General features: G+C 39.3%; 1 protein-coding gene across 4 annotated transcripts in view; it reads right to left on the reverse strand.

Moving 5' to 3' along the window:
* CREB5 (cAMP responsive element binding protein 5) overlaps positions 1 to 23,530 on the reverse strand; it is a 261,316-nt gene that overhangs the window by 183,445 nt on the left and 54,341 nt on the right. For all 4 annotated transcript variants that reach the window (XM_069860224.1, XM_069860223.1, XM_069860226.1 and 1 more), the window contains one exon: positions 19,095 to 19,216. In XM_069860224.1, the coding sequence (XP_069716325.1) occupies positions 19,095 to 19,216 (122 nt within the window). The remainder of the gene's footprint in view (positions 1 to 19,094; positions 19,217 to 23,530) is intronic.

A 23,530-nucleotide genomic window follows, 5' to 3' on the forward strand; every position in this document is an offset into this window, starting at 1 on the left:
AGAAGAGATCAGAAATATAACTTCTTGTACTCTACAGTTATTCAGCACATCAGGTACACCAGAAACTACATATCCATCCTTTTCCTCACTCTGCTACAGATTTACTGCATGACTTTGAGCAAATTACTTCACATTCTTCTGGCTTACACCTAAAACAGGACGAGTATCTTCAAAAATTACAAAATTCTTAGAAGTGACAAGAAGTGAATAGCTTTTAGAGACAACACAGTATACCTAGAAAGGCAACATAATACAGCAGACACAGAGTAGAAGAGGAGTTTTGGCAAGAGAACAACTCCACAGGACTTTAGAGTAGCAAGCATTTGAATTTCAGCCTCACAGAAATGACAGGAGATCATAACCGTTGGACCACACTGTCTTAAGCACAATGAAATAGGTTTTCCAGTAAGTTAGTGCTCTGAAGGTGATTCTGTGCATGTTTTAGCCTTTCTGCAGTTCTCTAGGAAAATTACAGTGGCACCTCCTGGCCACAGACAGTGTTTTAGAGAATTAAGCTGAAGATAGCTGCTAAACAGCATAAACTTCAGCCTTCCTGGTGATTAGCATTTAAGAAAAGGCAACGCTACCCCTGTGTGATATTCTGAAAGCCATTCCGCAAGCATCTCATAAACGAACACTTGAATTCATTTCAAACACTTGGCACAAACTGTCAGCTTTGAGATCAAAGGCTAAAAAGCCAGTGCTGTCTGTGACTCAATGCAAGGTCTCCATCAAAACGTGGGGTAGCATCTCATATTTCTGATGCACAGTTGTGAAAGGGCTTGCAAAGCTGAATCCAGTGAGTCTGGATTGCTAGAACTGGCCCAGAACTTTGCCCAAAGTTTCATACTTTCAAAAGACCCAAACAACAAAACTGAGGTTGTCTGGATTTACTAATTGTGTCCCATGTATTATAGTAAGACCAGAAATTTTAAATCCCCCAACAAGATTTATTGGGTATTGGTGTGGATGCACATGTAAGTTTAGTGGTCAGAGAAAAGCTGTTCACCAGAGAAAGAAAAAAAAAAAGTAAACGCAATGAGGTTCAAAACAAATGAAGAAAAATAATAGAGATTTTTGTGATCATAGAAAGTATTCTTTGTTCTTAGATTACTTGCTTTAATGCAGAAATATGATAGTCTGAATTTTAATAGGATATGGTAAAGAGTCTGTGATGTAGGGAGTCCAAAATGATTATTCTTCTTTCAAAAAAAAGACAGACAGCTTACTACCCTACAATATTTGGTCTGTCTCTTCTTACAGTAAACATTGCTAATGCTCCTGGAGAGGGGCTGACCTTGCCAGCCAATTACATTATGCTAATTTGTCTGTTACTATAACTCCTACAGAGGCATTCACAGCTCAGAGCAGGACAGAGATTTATATTGTCTCTTCCAAACTGCAGACTAGGAGCGTTAATCTCTCTCTCCTTCCAGTTACAACTCTACATTGCGATATCTACACACAGGCCACTGCACACTCAACGCGACAGTTTTTGCCGGCTTTATTCAACTTAAAAGACAAGACATTGTCCTACCTTGCCATTCTAATAACTGTCACTCTATCTAGGAAAGCATATGCTTGGTAACAGCTGTTTTCTTATGAAAACATATGGTATCTCATACGCTTTTGAAAATACCACAGAAATGTGTGCTCACTTGCTAGATTCTAGTGCCATTATATCAAGCAACAAAATCATTGAAAGGAACTGCAATGTTTTCCATGTTATATTTGTGTATTACAGAAATACCTGTTTTAAAGAAAAAAAAAATTCTGCTGAAGAGGTTAGATGTAAAAATAAGGCTCATAATTTAGAAGTTATAAGCACTTCAGCATTATGTAAAGATGGGATCAAAACATTAGTCTTCTAGAGCTATTTAGCAAATAGCATGCTTCATGCAAGTAGTTTACAGTCCATGTGGTATAATGAAAAAGAAAACCTTGTTGAGATGTGGCTCTTCTAACTGCTAGAAAGATCAAAATCTTCCCTAACGTCTTCCAATTGAGATATCATAAACAGGGTATGAAAAAAATTTGAGTTTATAATAAACTACTGTACACCAAGTAAACCACAGTAATGACCTTTACAAGCTTCTCTCTCTCTCTCTCTCCATAATATTTAGGGTAAGTTAAGAGTATTTGCATGGTCAGTTGCGTGTCAGAGGAGAAAAAAGAAATGATTTCATTTGACTACTTTAACTCAAATGTGTTTGGTCTAGGGCCAGGCTAAACTGAAAGCTAAATGTTTTGCTAAATAAAAGTTTCAGCTTTGGTTTTTAAACCGATTTCAACATCAACTGACATACAAACTGAAATAAAAGTGCAGAAAGTTTTAAAAATATTAAAAAGACAGTTAGAGAAGTTATAGGTCAGCAGGAAAACAAGAAAAACATAAAAACATGGCTTATGAGAAGATCTTAAAGAAATTTCCCATTGGCTCTAAAAAGGGATATCCACTGGGATATTAGCAGAAAAGAAAGAAAAAAATACATTCAATCCACTTCATGCTCTAGCATCAACATAATCAAGAAAACCATGTAAATTTACTGCAAGATCTTCTGAAGACACCAGTATGTCTAGGTGGTATTCCAGTACTTCTCATGTAACTTCAAAAATTTTACACCTGTGCCTTTATGGCAGTTAAACACAGGGTCACACCAAAATAAACCCATCACACTGAAACGTTAGCATTTTATTACCTATTAACACTGAGGGGGCACACACAGAAGTACACAGAAATCTGTATCACTGACTTTACAGCTTCCAGCAGATCATGTTGCGCTACCGCCTGCAGTTAATGCCCTGAGCCAGTCTGACTTTCAAGAAGGTGCTTAAGCACATGATACACAGAGGTCAGGAAAGCCAACGAACAGCAAGAACTGGTGAAACTCCTGTGACAGCTTGAGGTACAGCTCTCAGATGTCTGATTGGCCTCTTCCCATGCCGTCCGTGAAAGGCAACACTTGCCTGGTGGGTCTAAATGTCACTATGAAGATCTAACATTTTGTAGCCTACTGGCAGATGTGCAATAAACCCATACGGTCCTTCTTTCTAAAAGCAAGGAGCAACCAAAGCCTTAATAAGATGCCCTGGGCACAGCACATAGAAAAACAAGCTGCTTCCTTGTGCAACTGTTCCTATTAGTGAGGATATAATGCAGCAGGGACAAACCTAAAATGCCTGCAGAGGAGATTAATACAAGATGTTTTGCTTGGAAAGTAGGAACTGTGTCTGAAAATGATATAAGCCAAGGGAGGTAATGGAAAGATACCCTTACCTGACAAAAAGATGCTTTGCAGATAGCAAACAGAGGTATAACCTTGTTAGCCTGTTTAGACACCGCAAGAAAACTATGAAATCAACTTTCAATACCAAATGCTTAACAGCACGCAGTGTTCTCAATCCCAGAAGGCAACTGAGAGCACCTTTTGCCCAAGTTGACTCTTTCAAGCTTGAACAAATGCCAAGATCAAAAATCAAAGAGTTTGTGTCATAGAGGCAAACAGTTCATATGTGGCACTGTTCAGATCTGCTAGGATTTAGCATAAGAGCACAATGAAATCAGATTTGCGTCTTTTTCTGTATAGGGAAGAAAAAAATAATAAAATAAGGTACAGCCTGCCATTCACACGTTTCATATCCTGCCAAAACCAACAGTAAAGTATTCTCGTTTGACTTCAACTTGTTATTCATAACTCCAGTTCTTTCCTAGTAAAGAAAAGGAGGAAGAAAAGATTGATTTAGATACACATCCAGTCATTCCAAATATATCAAACAGCTTCATGTGATAACAGGTATTTTCATAAGGCACAACAGTGTGAGAAGACTTAAATGTACATACAACAACAATGAAATCAACTGCTTAGACTATCATACAGCACACAGTATATTAAAAATTAATAAAATGTTATAGAATTATATTGTTAACTTACATTTCTCTTTAGAATCAGAACACTGGCTCCTCCATGAAGTCAGTTAATTATTTGGCAATGATCAACACGACATATATCTCAAGTCTCCAAAATTTAATTTTCTACTCATTTTCCAGCTGATGCACAAAAGGAAAGTGCTCTTCCTGCACAATTAATTTACCTTATACTGCTATCATGAACGTTCTTTACAAATGCTTGACTTCTTAGAAAGTGCTTTTAAGAACAACAAAAGTGAAAGAAATAGCTGTAATATCCATATGACAAAGTGTCATCTACGACCTTGCTAGGCATCCAGGAAAGAAAAAAAGAAAAAAAAACAAACCACATACTGCAGACTCCCAATAACTTCAGCAAAACTCACCTCGTACTAGAAGTGACCTAAGACTACTTCATTTTACATACATACATCCTCTGTATTAAGCATCATTTTCAAAACATGTAGTATATGGAAAGCACAGCATGGAAGTATTTTGAAGAGGAAGCTTTCCAATCAGTTCCGTGAGTTTACATGAGCAAATCTGGTCCCTTTGTGAAGTTTCTAAAATTTCCTCGTTGCAAATCTAACTTCTCATTATCTCTTTATTTACTATTGCTGGAAGAAGCTTATCTGCTTGACAGGAAAGAGCATTTAAAATTCCCAGAGTACCACTTTCCTTTAGATCCTGAAAGGGCTGAGGGTGTCTAGCTGGCACAGCTCATGGAAGTTGAAGTGACAGGGATCTGATCCAGACAATATCTGTACAGACAGCGTGTGTAAGGTTCCTTAGCTGCTCAGCTCTTTCACGCTATGTTAATAGTCTTTGAATGCATCGACTCTGGAACAAGCAGAGATTTTTTTTTTTAATAATTATTTTTTTGGAAAAATATACTGTGGTATTAGGCTAGCAATCTTGTTGGAAATATAATAGTTATGGTATAATCCCTCATGTTAAAAGTAATTGCCATAATCATAACCTACATTCAATTATTCCTTTTGCTACAGTGCAGCTGCAGTGGTTTCCCACTCCCAACCTGCCGTCCTATCGCTGAAGAGACAAAAAGGGGCAGAAAGCAGAGCTCACAAAACACTACTACAGCCCATCCCTCTCCGTTGCCTAATAGCAAGTGACTCCCCATTCCAGTTAATAAAGAGCTCCTTGTCCCTCCATTATGCAGTGTAATCTTTAAAAGATTACATTCTCATTTGGGAACGAGCCAAGAGCCAGTGGGAAATTCTCTAGTAAATTGGATAGGGAGACAACAATATGAAGGGCAGCTGGACGGGAGCACATTTTTTTCAGGGCATTCCTATTCCTGGGGCCCTCCGGCATTGTTAGAAGTCCTACAGTCTCGGCTCTTTTCACTGCTCTGTTGTCAGGATAATGCCATTCAAGAAGAGGAGGATACAGATTAGCTTGTTTGAAGTTGGAATGCGAGGAAGCAATATAAGAAAAGACAGGGGAAATCCCAATTACATTTTTAAGTCTTACCACCTTACATAAAACCAAAGGAAGAGCACTTTGTTTTAAAACACTGCATTGAGTGTATCAACTACAATAGCAAAACATGGTTTCTTTCTTCCCCGACCATCATCATATGGCAATTTAAGTACTCCATCATTAATAGCATATTAAATAGAATTTTGAAAGGCACATTTCCCTTGATGCTGATTTCCTCTTGCCTGCACCTTCCAACAGATGCATTTGCCCAGTGGAATGTACTTTCCACCCTACCCTACCTGTGATCCAGCACGGAGAAAACCAAAACGGATAGGTTGCCCTATCCCACTTCTCCCTGCACAAAGAAGGATACAAGTGAAAGAGAAAGGCAACCAGATTTTTTTGTTAGGGTTCTTCTTATTGTTTTTTTCTTTTTTTTAAGGTGGTGGTTGGTTTGGAGGAGTGATATTTTTTTGGTTTGGAGTGTTTTTTCTTCTACTTTTGTTCTTCTTTAAAAGCACTTTCTAAGATGTCACAAAGACTTATGTATTCAAAAGACTGGATAGGTGCCTCATGTTTATTTGGCCAATAATGGCATACATATACTAACCTCTTAGTATGACTTTTTGTCAGAAAGTTCAGAAATCTGAGGGGAAAAAAAAATCAAAAACCTACAACAAATTAGCTTTATAGTAGCAGATTTTTTTATTCCTCCTACAAAATAAGTTTTTAATCATACCATGGTATTTCAATCATTATTTCTTTTCCTGTAACAGAATTAAGATATTTATTAGGAGGAAGTTAAAAAAAAATAGGTGTCACAGCAGGGTATCAAAAAGACTGTCTTTACCCTTAAACTGCCATCTGCCCAACTACAACTTCCTTCACCTGCAGGACTCCAGTAACAATAGTTACCTGCAGTCCATGGGAGGCAGTAGTTAAAATACATTAAAATAGAGGATTGTTTGCAATTTAAAATCTTAGTGTTGGGAAGTACTGATTCAGCAAACTATCTGTAGTGAGCAAACCCCTACACACATGCTTGAAGTTAACCACATGTTTAAGAGCTATTGAAGTACATAGATTTTGGCTGCATTTCAGAAAATCAGTTATATCCACATTTAACTGGCTGAGAGGGATGAAGCAAAGAAAAGAAACTAGGATAAGAGAGCTGTACCTGAAAAAGATTCCAGCCAAACAATAATCCACAAAATAAGAACTTATGTACAGAAGTGTAATATACTTAACAGCTTTCCTGATTTTCCTGAAACATATATATTGGCATTTACACTTGCATGAGTTTACTGTATTGGAACAAAAACATAGCATAAAAGGGAGAGAACCATGGTAACTACTTACCATTGGAGAAACAGGCCTTACACAGATGTATACATCCCAAGGGATGTACACCTCAATCTCAGAGACAAGTTAGAAGTGTGAAGAAAGAATATTTGATAAAGACCACTGAAAGCAGAAACAACAGTGTCCAGGCTGACTCTCCCTCCTTCTTTTTCAGGGAAAAAAACTATTCTAATACTCAGTATTAACTGAACATCTCCATCTCTCTTCCTCTTGTACAGCTGCATTCCTTGACATCTCAATTCAACATTATGCAGAGAAACCAACTCAATTGTCTTGAAGGAAAGTTTGTTTCTTTCTTTCTTTCTTTCCTTGCTTCCTTCCTTCCCTTCCTTTCCTTCCTTTCAGGAGAGAAGAGAAAAAAAAAGAAATTATCCTTTTCATACTCCTCTATCTATGCTCATCCAATTCTGCTCACAGGTATATCACATGAACATTTTAGTGCCCCAATCCTCAGAAAACAAAGAACTGCCTTTCTAACGTCTGCCTTATGAGTGCTGTTTCTTCCTTCACTCATCTTTCATTTTCCTTACACAACCTCAAGATACCCCTCCACGCTTGACTAACATTGGTTTTCCTCCTCTTCCATGTGGATATTCCTTTCCATTTTTCCCCGCCAAGTCTGATCTGAGATAGAAGTAAGTCCTTTCAATACTTTCTTCCTTCCATCAGCCCATATCTTCCCATCATCTCTTTTCTCTCCCCTCTTGCAACACAAAGATGGAGGGACTGGCAACATATCTTATTTTTCTTTCTCCTTTGATAGGGAAAGAAAAAGTAGTACTAGGGCAAAAGTGAACTGCCAGATAGCAGCACGTACAATCCACAGATGGGGCAGCTTTTACCGTTTCTTCCAGGTGCCACTATTGCACCATTTCTTAAGGAAAATGATGAAGCCAAATGCCAGCTTCCTTTCCCTTTTTCTCCCTTTTGAATTTCCCTATGTCTTGGTAAGTCCACAAACAGGGAGAAAATACCACCCCTGACCTCAGGAGCAAATCTCTCTCAATGCAAGAAGGGAAACAACACTGTCCACACAGAGACACACACACTTCTCTGTTGAGAAGGAGGTAAAACCTACTCAACTAACAACTGTATTGTACTTTTAGCTATTGAAAGGTGCTGTGGCACAGAAATCAAGTACATCCATCATCACATGCATTACATTCATAGGCTACACAGCATAGAGTTTAACATTGTGCCTTAGTCTTTTTTTTTTCTGCAGTTCCTTTTGCAGACATCTTTTATCTAGAAAGGGAATTTCTAAACTTTAATAAGGAGTATTGGAGCAAGCTGCAACTATTGAAAAGGGAGAACACAAGGTTTACGTGACAAGCCAACAAATTTTACTAAACATTACATTGTCCATGTTTCCTGACACCCCCAGAAAAATCAGGGAAATCTTCAGAAAACAGATTTCCAAATAAAATCTAGCATAAAATCAAAAGGGGCAGCAGTCATTTTCTGGAATTCCAAAGAAGGAGAAAGAAAAAATACTTTGCCAGGCTCACAACAATTTTCCTATTCCCATTAAGCACATTTTTCCATCAAGATTTCTCTTAATAATAGTATGCCACAAATGATCACTAGGCAGTAAAAACAGGTCAGGGCAGGAATAACAAAGATGAAAAGAAAACTGCTGAGAGTTCACCTCTGCTGTTTATTTTGAGGCACGCTTAAGATTCAAGTTGGACTATTCTAATTGTATTCAAAGACTTAGCTCTCTAAAGAACATAAACAAAGCAAGCAAGGGCCATCAGCCAGAATAAAGCTTTCTTCATAATCATACAGTAAGGTCAGGGGGTTTTTTTGTTCTTTCATATGATAATCTCAACTCCTCTGTGTTGATTTTTTAACTTTTCAGAAAGGGAAAAATAAAGTTTCTTAAGACTAATAACCTATTTCTGCAGGGATAGCATTTTTTAGCATACTTAGATATTTTCTAGGCGTTGGGGTCTGTAATTTTCATATCAAATATTTCAAAGCTTTAACACTAATCTAGGTTAGCACGCTCTGGTTAGCAGCTTGTATCCATTGAAAGGTGAGGCAATAATCCATCTAGGTTTAGGGCATTTTCATAGAACTGATGCAGAGCTGTGTCAATTTTAATGTCATGCTATGAAGAGTGCATACAGCTCTCTCCACTTTAGAGGATTAAAAGTGACCTCTCTTACCAAAATCAATAAGGGCAGCTTGCTGTGACTAATAGGTTGTCGAAATTCAAAAGAGACAGTTTGTAACACTGAGTTCATTCTCCCAGTGTCTCTCCCCACCCAGCCCCGACTGGCTCGCAGAGCTGCACTTTGACATGTACATTCACATGGCGAATTGGTGTCTGTTCCCTTCCCAGGGACCAGACTGAGCCACACACAATTTACTCACATTTAAGAAAAGAAAGCAAGCTGATAATTTTTTCATAAAACTGGATTTGGCAACTTCTATAGAGAAGCATGTGAGAGAGAAACTAGAGTAAGAAAAAAGTTAAAATGTACTTTTTTTTTTTTTTTTGCTCCCCAGTATGGTTTTTAAATGGCCCTATTTCTACATATTATCAGGACATCAACAAGTACTCAGATACTTCACTTCACGACCACAGGGTTAGGGGGGGTGGTTCCTAGTCTCTGAACAAAGGCTTTTCTCCCTTCAGATCTTTGCCTCCTTGCAATAGGCTAAAAAATTAAATTCCATTCAAGCCAATGGAACTGCCCCAGATATGTATGAGGCTACAGATCCAACTGTAGCATTCATTAACCGCCATGGCACATGCTCAGTTGTTCTGGCTTCTTTCTCTTCTCCACTGTTCCTTTTGTTACTCTAAATACTTCAGATTTAACAGTCAAGTTTGGGGACTTCTAGAAATACAGTAATTTCAAACAGTAGCGGAAACGGGTCATGCTACAGAGTGCACACAACTGGTGTAAAACAAGTTTTCGGTTTCATATTTTGTAAGACTGAAGAATACCAGCAACTCAGATCAGGATCTCCTAACTCATGGTGAAAATACCCTTCCTCTCCTAGATGTCTCTAATTTCCAATTTATTTTGCTTGAGGTACAAATTAAAAATAATTACCCACAGTTCATAGCTTATGGACATTTTCTCCACATAACAATCACCATCATTGTCTTTATGCCAATAAAACAAGACTTGCCTTGAGGGAACAGGGGAGAAAAGGGGCTGAAGTGGTGGGAGGAACCCAACTGTAAAGGTTTAGGAGTCCCTATGGAGGTTTATAAATAGATGACTGCCTTATGCAAAACATGAAAGAAACCCAGTCAGCATAAGAGCTGTTGCTGTTCTGAAATCTTCTAACTACATCCATTTAGGTAGTAGACAGAGTTATAAACAAACAATAAATCTAAAAACTATTAGCATTTGAATTTTGGCAAGATAATAAAATGTGTAGAGGTATAATCAGCAAATAATAGGAAAGATCTGCAAGTGAACCCACCAATTAATGATAAATAGGATTTGGCATGGAATAACTTCACCAATGTGGATCTCATTAGATGGCTGCGGAACCTGTTTCTGCAGCAGCCCTCTCCGAGTGAGGGAAAGGTGAGGTAACTGAAATGTCAGCATACCCACCCCCTCACAGCTCTTGGGCTCCAGGATTGTAACCACCTGGGCCAAAATGACAACCTTATGCTGCAGGAAGGCCATCCTGATGTTCTCCAGTCTCTAATCGATAGGTTTCCTCATCTCAGCTTTTGGATCTTTGCTCTGCAATTCCATCCCACCAAAGGTGACCAAAACCACATAGCTTGGCTTGCTCTGGAGACTGATAATCCCTCTCTCCTCTGTTCACCTTGCTTTATTAACGATATCTCTTAAAGAGGGAAATGCCCCCAAGCAAGTGATATCACTTAAACAGATAAATAGTTTGCCTATTAGGGAGGGGGTGGGAGAGGGGGAAGAGACCCTGCCTTATTAGACTAGAAACAGACACACCATATTAATACAAAGAATCAGCATATGGTTCTAATAGGCTTTCACAAAATGATTTATCAGCTGTGATTAAGCCCTTGACCAGCATGTCTATCTTCATAAATAAAGTAAAAGTGCACCTTGCTCTGAAATATATCAGCAGTATCTTATTACCTACCCAACTATATAGGCTGCAGTCGACTCTGGGGAGCAAAGAGCTTGTGTTTAATAGCACAGCATATGCTCTAAAGAGATTGCCAAGATTTAGGGGCTTTACCTAAGAGATAGACTTATAAAAATGCCACTACGGGGAAGGTTTATCCCTTCATCATGGGCCATCCAGTCCATGCTGCTGAAATCTGAACCGGTAACAAGAAAGCTGTGCCATTAAAAACGTTCATAGGAAGACCAAAATGCACAACTATGCCATATTGTTGTGAAAGAAGTGTCAGAATGAAATCAGGCAGGCCTCCTTTTCTTTGGGGGTAGCCAAAATATACAAAACATAACAAAAACCCAAACATTACAAGAGGGTGACTCAACTTCTTTGGGACAGAGACAATAAGAAGCAGAAGGAAAGTGAACTGTCCTGACTAAGCTCTGCAGGATGATTCATCAGCTGGAATTCAGAAGAACATGGAAGGATTATGGTTAGGGAGGTTTAGCTCAATCAAAAACGTATGCCCTCAAGAATTGCCTTTCTGCATGATGCAGGCACTTACTGCTGGAAAAACATTCAAGTCTTCTCTCAGAGTACGAGTATCTAAATCCATAAATCCATTCAAACATAGTCCACTGCTACAGAAGAAGATAAGACAAACCTGTCTGCCAGCAGAAGATATGATGTTGCAAGGGCAGCAATAAGCCTAAGTTAAAGCCTATTCTTGACTATTTTTCAAGGCCATGTTATCAACTGTTGTCTTGACGGCTTTTCCACACCATTATGCCCAAAGTGCCCCTTTTGTAATACAGGTCAGTATGGTAATTAAGTGCCCAGAATAAGCACTTGTACATAGATAAAACATTCAAAATAGGACTCTCAGAGTCAGAGGACTAAAGTTCCAACTGCAGAACTGCCACATAAAATATAATATACCGCCTCATCTCTACCTTGGAAGCTCCAGAAGTTAAGAAGTCAAAATAAAGCAAGCCTACCCATCTGGAGAGAGGATAGCATTCTTCCTGTCTTGAACACTGAACAACAGCTGATAAGTCTTTAACACACATGGTTTGTGGGATGCCCTATGCTGAGACTGGGGAGATACAGAATCAATCTGAGGCTCTGCCACAGACTTCCTGCACGATTTTCAGCATGTCGCTTGAGCCCAGATCCTTTCTGGTAGCTCACTATGTTTTATTTCAGTGAGAGCAAGACACCAAAATGCCTTTGAAGATGTCTATCGATCTTTTGGAGCCACACTGCTAAAGATATTAAGGAACCGACAGAGACAGAAAGTCACTTCTTTGGCAGAATGGTGGAAAATAAGAGACAATGTGTTTCCCTTCTCCATAGCAGTGCTGCAAAAGTTAACTATTAAGAAAAAGGAAGTTTTATAAACCCAAAGTGAGTCCTTAAAGCAGATCAATAACCTGACACAACTAATGCATATGAAAACACAGAATAACGCATTGGAAAAATTCTGATACAGAGTTATAACAGATATTTACAGTACCTTAATGCAGTAAGCTGAAGCAAAGCTATGCTGAGAAGATGCTCACATCTTCACACATACAAATGTTATATTTAGAGTATAGGAATTATTATATTATATTGAAATCTTTTAATCTGGAGTGATGTTTTAGGCTTTGAACTTAAGAATTTTGAGATATCACCTTGACGACAGCTTAACTGATTGATAACATAACAGCTTGAAGTTATTACGATACCTATAACAATGGTACCCTGGCCTTTAAGCACTATATTAACATAAATGATTCCTAGTCTTATTTTCCATCTGCTGTAACACACTCACCATATAAGATACTCCATCTCAGTGGGAGAATAAGGCACCAGAGGGACCTGTGACTTGAAAAATATATGGGCATACTTACACTATATTTCAACAAACACAAAAAGAATATATATGTGTATTTACAATTGCATAACTTTAAAAAAATCAAAATATTAAGCATTTAAACATAAGCCTTTGCTTTCTTCTGCTGTACAGACTGTCAGTAAATGAGTTGAAAGCACTCCAGGACCAATCTTATGAGTTCGTTGGTTTGTCTTGCATCACGGGTGAAATTCAGCTGTTTCAGATCACTTGGCTGTGGCATACTATTCTTCTCAACAATTCACTGAGGTTTCAGAGTATGCACAAGGGAAGATCACAGCAAATGTGATTGCTGTAGAGGCAGGGCACCCACTCAGAGGACATACTGTTCTACACTAGTGCACTCCAGCATTGACACTACCTCCCACAAGACCATGCTTAAAAGAAAATGAATCTGCAGATCTTCTGTCCTGTATTACTAGAAAAGTGGACAAAAAGAAAAAAAAAAACTATTCTATACATATTCATGAAACAAGGCTCTGTGCCACACATTAATTATGTGAGGGGAAAGAGTCAGGTGAGTACACTCCTTGGGAGGGTAGCTGCTTTTCATAAATGGACAGTGTTGACCTTTCCATCAGCCAAGCCAACCACCACAATGAACCCTTCATTCCTGCTCTTCTTTTTCAACAACACAGTGCATTGCCCACGTTACTGTACACACTGATACAGGCCTCTGAAAACCAAACACCTATACAGTGTGCTTTATCAACATACAGACTTTTTCCTTGTTTCATATTATTTTAATAATAAGACCTTTCCTGTCTAAGGGTTGCCATTTACTGCACTGCTAGTTTCAGCTACTATGTTGTCAATAACTAAATGTAGGTGCGAACTTTCTGCTTTGATGGAATGATGGACCAGATTAAAACAAGATGTGAAGTGTTTTCTTACAAACAACCAATAGAGCTCTTGCAGCTTATCCTACAGGGAAAGTCAGAACATTTCAAAATGGCATCTGCCGCAAACAAGCAACACATCTCCCACGTCCTGCTTCTTGCACCACTGACATAAGCAAACAAGATAGGGCTGGTTTTTGGTTGGTTTGGTCTTTAATTTAAAATAAGCCCTGGAAAAGGAAATTAGCAGCAAACCCCAGCAAGTTTGTGCAACACAGGAAATTCTTATTAGACATTTTTATTCCATCAGATTTAGGGCTGCTGATTTACTATCTCCTTGTTGGAATGTAAGAGGTTACCTTAAAAAAAATAATAATCAAATTGAGTAAAACCCATCACACTTTTCCTGTCTGCATACTTTTTAGAAGACAGAGGGCAAAACCTAACACCAGGTATATATGGCATACAATTTAAACAAAGTGTGAAAATTAAGTGAAATTTTCCACCAAATTGTAACTGCTCAAAGAGATTCTATCATTTCCATCTCACCTTAAATTAGAGCATACTCCCCATATTCACACGCTATATAGCACAGACATGACATTCAGAAAACATTTGCAAGAATTCTCTTCTTGAGATCAGAGAGTCAATGAATTCAGCACAAAATGGTAAGGTGGTATAAGCTAGATAAGCGCATTTTATTTACTTTCCTATGCTGAAAGACAGAAATCCATTCTGGTATATACAACACAGAAGGAGGACGTAAAAGTACAAACCAAATTTCTATCCTTCAATTATACATTAGAGTGTAGCATCATCCCTTGCTTACCACAACTAAACTGAATTTTCAGACTTTCAATCGTTCTGCACACTGAACCTGCCTGTTCAACCACCAAACATCCTGTATTTCGTTTTTCAGGGGTTTTTTTTCCTTCATTAGACGACTTCAATTTGCTGATGCTTGTCTAGGAGCGAGGTGCCTGTGGTGGAACAGTATACTTAGAACAAGAATGTTAAGCCATGTAGAGGACTTGCTGGCTGTGAGCTTCCTGAACTAATACTGAATAACTGACATTAAACCTAAGCTGTAGATGAGAATACCTGTTTCCTTCCCTCATTTGCACAGTTTACATATTTCCTTGCAGAACTGAGCACTGGTTAGAGGATTTCAAAATTGCAGACTAAGCCTTAGAAATTCTAGCATAAGCAGAATGTGATTTTAAAAATGCCCTTCTACTGAAAATGTTCAACTCACTATTTCTAAATACTTCTTGACAACAACCTACTCTGAGCACACTTCCACTCTTTCTCATTTCATGCAGAGAGGTCAGACAAGATGCATTTTAGTGAAGCAGGTCCAATTACTTGCTGAGAAACAGACCTTAACTCTTCCCATCTTTGACATTATTCCCTCAGACCCAAACTCAATACTCAAACCAAAATGCAACCACAGGACATATCCAGTGCCAGCAAAGGTCTTGTGTTTGCAAGTACAACCTATTGCAAATGTTTTGTATACTTAATGCTTTGAGCAGTGTAAACCTAAAGCCTGCAGCTAGTCAGCTGAGTTCATCATCTGATCTGCCAGCACTACACATCTTGTTGATTTGCATCGCAAATTTTGTCTGGGGCAGAGCTGTCAATTGTTGCCTGCCTCAAGTTCCTAAAAACTTTAATATTTACATTTTGCAACTAGAAAGATAGTATAGGCATGCTTTTATCCACGCTAATTTTGGTGGTGAATTTGGCAGGTATAATGCTGCCAAGGTGACACAAAAAGCCACTTTCTCATATGCTTATCCATACGCTTATTGCTGGTTTATAGCATCCTATCAATTTAGGAAGTAGGCCTTTCTCAAGCAGAGACTTTCAGCTAACATTTGATTGTACAGACAGCAGAGGAGCCAAGACAAACTGACAATCTCACTTCCGTTTATAACTGATCTTTTCTCATTTCAGCTCAGGTCCTGGAGGTCACCATTACCATTACTACTTAAGCTCACTCAGTCCACAAGCAAAGGCTAACCCACGTATATTTTAAGAGATGATGTTATAATCACAAGATATATCAAGCACGGGAGGCAGAAAGAGATGATACTCCCACTTTATACATAAGCAACTATGATGGAAAGATGTTAAGTGATTTGTTCCTGGATAAGCACCTGGGATATTAGCGCAAGTCCTGTCCCTTCAATACTACTTTTACAAAAAAAGTATACATGATGTTCCTAAAATCATGCACTCAGTGCTTCACAGCTAATTTGGAACATTATCGGTCCATGTAATCAGCTTAACAACAACAAATTTTTAAACTTTTATGGGTTATCCATGGGCTCAGAAGAGAGAGAAAGAGAGAGAGAAAGAAAGAGAGAGGAAGAGAGGAAGAAAGAGAGAGAGAAAGAGAGAGAGAGAAAGAGAGAGAGAGAGAAAGAGAGAGAGAAAGAGAGAAAGAGAGAAAGAGAGAAAGAGAGAAAGAGAGAAAGAGAGAAAGAGAGAAAGAGAGAAAGAAAGAGAGAAAGAGAGAAAGAGAGAAAGAAAGAAAGAAAGAAAGAAAGAAAGAAAGAAAGAAAGAATCAAGCTAATTGGACTTTATTATTTGAGTTTTCGAATTTTTCGACACACAAGGATGGAAAAAAAACCGAAGTGTTTTTCTCTTACAAGATTTCAGTGTCAAGCTGTGTGCTAAGCCACAGTGATATCCTAAAATAAACAAAACTATTTCTTTCAGAGTTCAGAGAAATTAACACGACCAAAAATATTTTTGCAAGACTTTTCTGAGCCGCGGGTAAGATTTCCATGCAGCTAGTATTAGTCTCCACGTGTTGGTAGGTCCAGTAGGACAACACTACTTTGCACTCATATTCCAGGGACAGGCTGTTAGAAGCATTTCATCAGTGATAGCTGCAGCTGGAGGCATCCCTTTCTGTCATGGCCTTTGTCTCTTGCATTTGTGTAAAGCCCTGCCGGGGCCCGCTATAGATTCCTATCTGACAGTCAGTCGGTAATGTAAGAACGAGCATACAGCAGACTAATTGGAAACACAGAGCAAATGTTACAGGTTAGCTAGCTAGTGGGACTCTTGTTTTCTTTCTTTTCTTTCTTTCTTTTTTTTTTTTTTAAATTATTTCATCCACCACCCCATCACTGCTCCCTGGAGATCACCAATGGTAGCTGCAGGGGTTGGTAGAAGGAGGACAGAATAAGACTAACAGAGGCCATTAAACAATGGGTATTACCAGGTAACCTGATGCCCTTGTCTAGACTTCTAATCACATTGTGCAACTACCCCTTGTGAACTGAAATGGACTCTGCAACATCAAGCATTGTGACCTGTGGCTAACCGCGCAGAAGTCCACATCAGTAGATTTTCCCTCATCTCCTACGCCTGCAAAATAAACACCACGCAGAAAGAACTGTTGAGATACTCTCTAATTGACAAAGAAGTAGGAATGTACAGGAATGTTCTTGATTTTGGCCAAGTCTCCCCTCCACGGCACATAAGAAACAAAGGGTTAATAACTTAAATCTAAAATTAGACACATTTATCTCATTACCTGGCTGTTTCCTAGCATTCGTCCTGCATATAAAGCTGTGAGGGTCAGTGTAAGCTATTTTCCCAATTCCAGACCAAAACTTATACTCTCTCACATCTTCCTATAAGCCAAAATCAAACCACTTCCAGATCACCTTCCCATCTTCTTTCCACAAGCCTCACCCCCTTTTCTACACCTCAGCAATCAGCATTATCTTTCTTTCCCAAAATACTCTTTTGGGCATGTACTCCACAGACCTCAAGATCCCTGAATGTTGCTACCTCCAGATTTCACAAGCCCCAGCAGCACACGTATGTCTCACGTGTGTGAACTTTGAGTTGGACAGCAATCATCAACAGGCAAAGCAAATGACACAGACAACAGCTGTAAGAAACAGTACCTATAGAGGAAGCCCTAGCAACTGGAAGCACAGATGATCTGAAAGCCAAAATAATGCTGAGACAAGCTAAGGAGAAATGCAGCACCTTAACTGCTTCGTGGCCGTCTTTTCTTACTTTTAGTCTATGGTGCCAGTTAATGTTCAAATTAGATAAATAAAGATCATTGTGAGAACTAAGCCAAATAACACAGTGCTCAATAACTGGGGAACTCCTATGGCAGGGGACACATTCCACAAGAATTTCCAAGAGCTGCAGAAATGGGAGAGGAAAACAGAGGCACAAATGGGAGCATTGTGAAGGGGAGGCATTGGGCAAGTTGTTGGAGGGCATCTGGGAGCAATATGCTCCTGTAGGAAGCTCCACACTACTCAAGTTTTAGTTCTGAAAAGCAACCAGAGCTTTGGATCTTATTTGAAAAGTTAAAATTTCCTGCATTACCTCTTGCTGGCCTCTGTAGTGCATTAAGATTTTTTACAATTCCTTGAAAATTTTAATAGCTCTTTAGGATCCCTCAAAATACTGTAACAACCTTTGGGCACTGGAGTACATTTAACCGCATACAAAGTGGCCTATATAATTCAACCAAAACTTACAAATACTGAAAGTAAAAGAATACTAATTGGAAATGGGATATGTTATCTACTAGTTATTACAAGTTAAAGATTCCCCCTTCAACATGAATACTTTGTGAGAAATACAGAAACACAATAAAGCTGGTAATGACGACAAATAAATCCAGGGGCCCATCATGTTGCAGAGGAAAGAGCAAAACTTTTATTTTGTTTTAAGTAAGCACCCTTTCATAATCCACACTTTCCTGTAATGTATTTGAGCAAGTCTGCAATCCCTACTTCAAAGATGACACAATTTTCCCAAGTCTTTCCCTCAAGAAGTCCGTGGTTTGTGCTATAGAGTACTTAAAAGCAAAGACTTCGAATCAAACCCTGGCAAACACAGCTACACACTTTTGGAAATTTAATGCTAGTGTTTTGCTGGTTTGTGGTTTTTTATTTTTGTCAACTGCTTCAATAGTTTAAAAAGCATGTTACAACTTATAGTGACATCTCTGGAGTGAGTCCAGAGAAGAGCAACAAAGCTGGTGAAGGGGCTGGAGAACAGGTCTTACGAGGAGTGGCTGAGAGAGCTGGGGTTGTTTAGCCTGGAGAAGAGGAGGCTGAGGGGAGACCTCATTGCTCTCTACAACTGCCTGAAAGGAGGTTGTAGAGAGGAGGCTGCTGGCCTCTTCTCCCAAGTGATGAGGAATTCTTGAGGGAATGGCCTCAAGCTCCACCAGGGGAGATTTAGGCTGGATATTAGGAAAAAAATCTTCACAGAAAGGGTCATTGGGCTCTGGAACAGGCTGTCCAGGGAGGTGGTTGATTCACCTTCCCTGGAGGTGTTTAAGGCACGGGTGGACGAGATGCTAAGGGGCATGGTTTAGTGTTTGATAGGAATGGTTGGACCTGATGATCCGGTGGGTCTCTTCCAACCTGGTTATTCTATGATTCTATGATCTAGTTTCTAACCAAAAGGCTGCTACCAGGTAGTAGAGCTCAATCTGCTTTCACGCAGTGTCCTTTAACACTTCAAGGAATCAAAACAGAAGGAAGGGTTCAGTGTGTTCACACTTACCCTTTTGTTGTTCTCTTCTTCTTGTGCCTTCCTAAACTCGTGCTCTAGGGAGCAATCAATGTCGTTGAAGAGGCCCACTTCCTCGCAGTTCTTCAGAAAGCGTGTTGGTGTAGGAGTCTGATCTGAGAATATGACAAGAAATGATCATTGGTATTTAATATTAAAAGGAGAGGGAGAGAATTAAATAGTCTGATAGGAAAAGAGGGGTTCTAGCTAACCTCTCCATGTCTTACTGCTCCCATCATACCACCATTAAAAACAAACCACTGGATTTGGTTGGACAGTATAGAACACAGGGAAATTGTGCTTGCCTACAGTGTCTGAAAACAGGCAGTAGTCATCATTCTACCAGAAAGATAACAGACCAGATTTAAAGAACTGCACATAATACAAGTGCATATCCTTAACCTGTGCAAGTAGTCATTATAACCATCTATAAACCCCCAATAACTGGTGCATGCAAAACAACACACAGTGCACATGGTAATGCACATCTACAGCACAGCATGCAGGTAACTGCCACAGATATGCACTAGTTAACATCTTCAGGTGCTTGAAAATTACTTCAAACATACACATACTTTGCAAAACCCATGGAGTTAGCCACAACAAGAAGTAGTTCTGCTTCTAACACAATTTTTGAAGGAGTAAAATGCCATTTAGGAAAAGCTATACAATCACAGAACCATAGAATAGTTTGAGTTGGAAGGAAACTTAAAGATCATCTAGTTCCAACCTCCCTGCCATGGGCAGAGACACCTCCCAGTAGATCAGACTGCCCAAAGCTCCATCCAACTTGGCCTTGAACACTTCCAGGGATGAGGCAGCCACAACGTCATCGGGTTACCTGTTCGAGTGCCTCACCACACTTACTGTGAAGAAATTCCTCCTTATGTCTAATCTAAATCTGCCTCTCTCCAATTTATATGCATTCCTCCTAGTCCTATCACTATATGCCTTTACAAAAAATCCCTCCCCAGCTTTCTTGTACGTCTCCTTCAGGTACTGGAATATCATTAGGAGGTCTCTTCGGAGCCTTCTCTTCTCTAGGCTCAACAACCCTAACTCTCGCAGCCTGTCCTCATACGGGAGGTGCTCCAGCCCTGTGATCATCCTTGTAGCCCTTCTCTGACCACAAAGAAGTGTCCTTATGTGCTTTATACCTAAAATCGTTCGTAATATATGTATACAATGAGATTTGGAGTCCAAGGATTTTTAATGCATGCCTTCATCTCTAGGATTCTTTTGCCTTCAGAAATATTTCGAGGAAGGACAGGATTCTCTTTAACGCCACAAGCAAGAGGGACTCAAGAAGGTACAAGAATTTCAGCCACCCCTTTCAAAAACCTCTAAGACAGATGAGCTAAATTGTCCTGTGGACTGCGATTTCAGTGATGACCCTGGCCAGTCTTTCTTCAGGACGTGAAAAATCAAGCCCAAACTTGCAAACCTAGGACTCCTCAAAGGTCAGCTCTGAGGCACCTCCATTCGTCCTAAGATGAGTTCTTAACTGTTCCACCTCAGCATCCCCATATCCCCCTCAAAATTACAATACAGAACCATATTAGCAAAAGCATGGCAGAATCCATATGGTCCTATCAGCTGTACATGTATTAAAAGAAAAAAAAAATTAAATCCTCTCTTGAAAGTTGGTTTCCTCTTCTCAAGCACCCATTCCAGCCCAAGATGCTTTGTAGTACGTAATTTTACAGAAATATTGGACTCACTCTTAAAAAATAGCTTTCTGCAGAGTCACTGACAGCTACACTATTATTTGAAATTCATTCCTTAAAGAATGAAAACTCTGTCATACTAATCCTATGGTCATATTGGGCCAAACCTGACCTCAGAAAAAAATCTTCTCACTTCAGTGAGCTCTGGAAGAAAAATTTGATTTTTTGCACCTAGCTAAGCTGACTCAAATTCTAACATTCCTCCTTACAGGGAACAGTCACCAGACACAATGAACTTTATATGATCAGCATAGAAACACATAACAAACCCTAAACAGAAGGCAGCATAAAAGGAATGCAAACAGAAAGGAATACAGTTTCCACTTAGAAACTAAGGGGGAGGATCAGCCTCCTCCATTGTAAAGCCAGCTGAAGCCAATTTCTACCAGTAGAAGGTGTGGTCCTACAGGTTAGGCCTTCTCAAGTCATTCAAGCACAAACACACTTGTTCGCACTTATATTGCTGATGGAACATATTGATATAACATAAAAAGCAAGTCCTTAATGTTAAACTTCTGTTTTATTTCTTTTGGCTTGAGCATCATACTTGTGAGCTTAAAGGAAACAGAACTCAAGTGTTTGGGAATGCACGCGTATTTATCTAATAGTTTTCACAGCTAACTACTGTATTACCAGAGTCAGAAACATAAGACCTTCCAAGAATCTTGCAAGAGCTCAACGTGGAGCTGAGTCAATGAGGTGCTGGCATTGATGGGAGCTACAGACACTCAGCACTTCAGAGATCCATATCCTAAATAAGTAGTGCTGAAGTAACCTATAAGGTAACCTCACTGAACTCTGTAGATTTACACCAGGGGTGTCTTTGGCCCTTGGACCAAAATGAAGTACACTAAAAAAAAAACAAAAAAAGGAGAAATCAATTTTATTTCCAAAACAAATTAAATACTACTTTAGTGAATAACGCAACTGATTTGTAGAAAAACAAAAATTAGCCAAGCTTTTGTGGACATACGGGGTATGATAGTATTTGACTGTGAAGCAAATGCAGAAATTGTTTTATTTTCAGAAGTGGTATGACCCTGTCAAATAAGCAAGTATCATTTTCATGACCAAGGTGAAAAACTAGGGTTTCATAGGGAAGTTGATGGCAGCACTTTCACTAAAATAAAAAGTACTGAGTTTTTTTTTCAGAGTTGCTTTAACACAGGATTTTTTTTTGGGGGGGGAAGGGTGTGGACCACACTAATACACTAATATAGATAAATTCTTGATATTTTTCCTCAAGGTATGCAACTGATCCAGAAATCAGGCTTTACTGCTACAGGCTACATTATGTCAGAGCCAACTAAATGGGTAAAAAGGTGGTGATTGGGTACACACACCTTAAGTTCCCAATCTGTTCAGCATCTATTCCATTAATGTTAGATAGGGGAAAAAAAAACCCACAAAAAAAAAGTTATCTCCGTGAAGTAAATCCATTTTAACAGTGAAAACAAGCAATACTCATCTAGAAGGTAATTTCAAAAGCACAAAGGCCTCATCAGCTTTTCTCCACACGTGCTGAAGTGTATCATCTACTGCAACCACAAGCAGTCTGAGACAATAACATGTTGTGTTGCCTAGAGTCGATCTTTCCAATTAACTACTTTATTATCTTAAGCATCAAAGCTGATAGAGTAATGACACTATTTACAACACTTTATATCACTACCTCAGTCTCCCCATATGATTATTGTAGTTTCCATGATCCAGAAATCAGATCAGCAAGAATCAGGGGTGGAGGGGACATGGTACCACACCAAAAACCGAACCCCAACCACCACCACCCAGCCTTATCTCCATCCACAGACATTTTAGAAGCCAAGTCAGCCAGGTATAAGGTAAGAGCTGCTTTTCTACCTTATAATACTTCATCCTTCAACATTCACAGAAACTAGGAGTCCCCAAAACCACCATGTTTGTCTGTGTTCCCTCCCTCAGAAGGTGGGCAAACTAGAAGATACTACTCTCAACACCACAGGAATTCTTTTACCTAGATTAGGCAAGCCTTTGTGTTTTAATTGGGAAGAGTATCACAAAGGATACCCTAGCATATGTTGCATATTCAGGTCTCCTAGAATTAATAAAATATTCCTAATTCTCAGCACTTAAAAATGCATTAATAGTTCCAACAGCTTGTGCCTGACCTCATTGTTCCCTGTTGGTACAAACAAACCTTTTGTTGCTATCACCAGCACCCACAACTATTGCAGACTCACTGAGAACAGGGCTCTGATTTGTTGCTCTTCAGCAACTGGATATGCCAGACTCATCTGGACCAAAACTCAGACAGAGCTAACACCACTCTCAGCATTCCTGCTGAGGACACGTGTTACTGTAGGAAGGTGTCAGCATGCACACTGTTAGCCATATAACCCAAGCTTTTAATGTCCCAAGCTGCATTTTAAACTGGGCAGCCTGGGATACAGGTCTGTCTGGGTTATCCCTAGCACCTGGCTATTGCACAGACCAGCCATCCCAACCCAAACCTGTTGTTCAACATGTAAAGATCTTTCCATCCCCTACTGGCACAGGAACTTGTTTACTATGCTTTGAGGCATCTGCCTCTAGCCAACAGTCGCTTCATACGTCAACCTGTCAGCTGACAGTCACTTAAGATGTTATTTCTATCTCACCTTTACCATTTGACTGGACACCAAAACTGCCAAGCTTCGAACTAGGCAATATTTTGTTCAGCCTTTT

The sequence above is a fragment of the Phaenicophaeus curvirostris genome, chromosome 6 (genome assembly GCF_032191515.1).
Source record: "Phaenicophaeus curvirostris isolate KB17595 chromosome 6, BPBGC_Pcur_1.0, whole genome shotgun sequence".
NCBI classification, from domain to species: domain Eukaryota; kingdom Metazoa; phylum Chordata; class Aves; order Cuculiformes; family Cuculidae; genus Phaenicophaeus; species Phaenicophaeus curvirostris.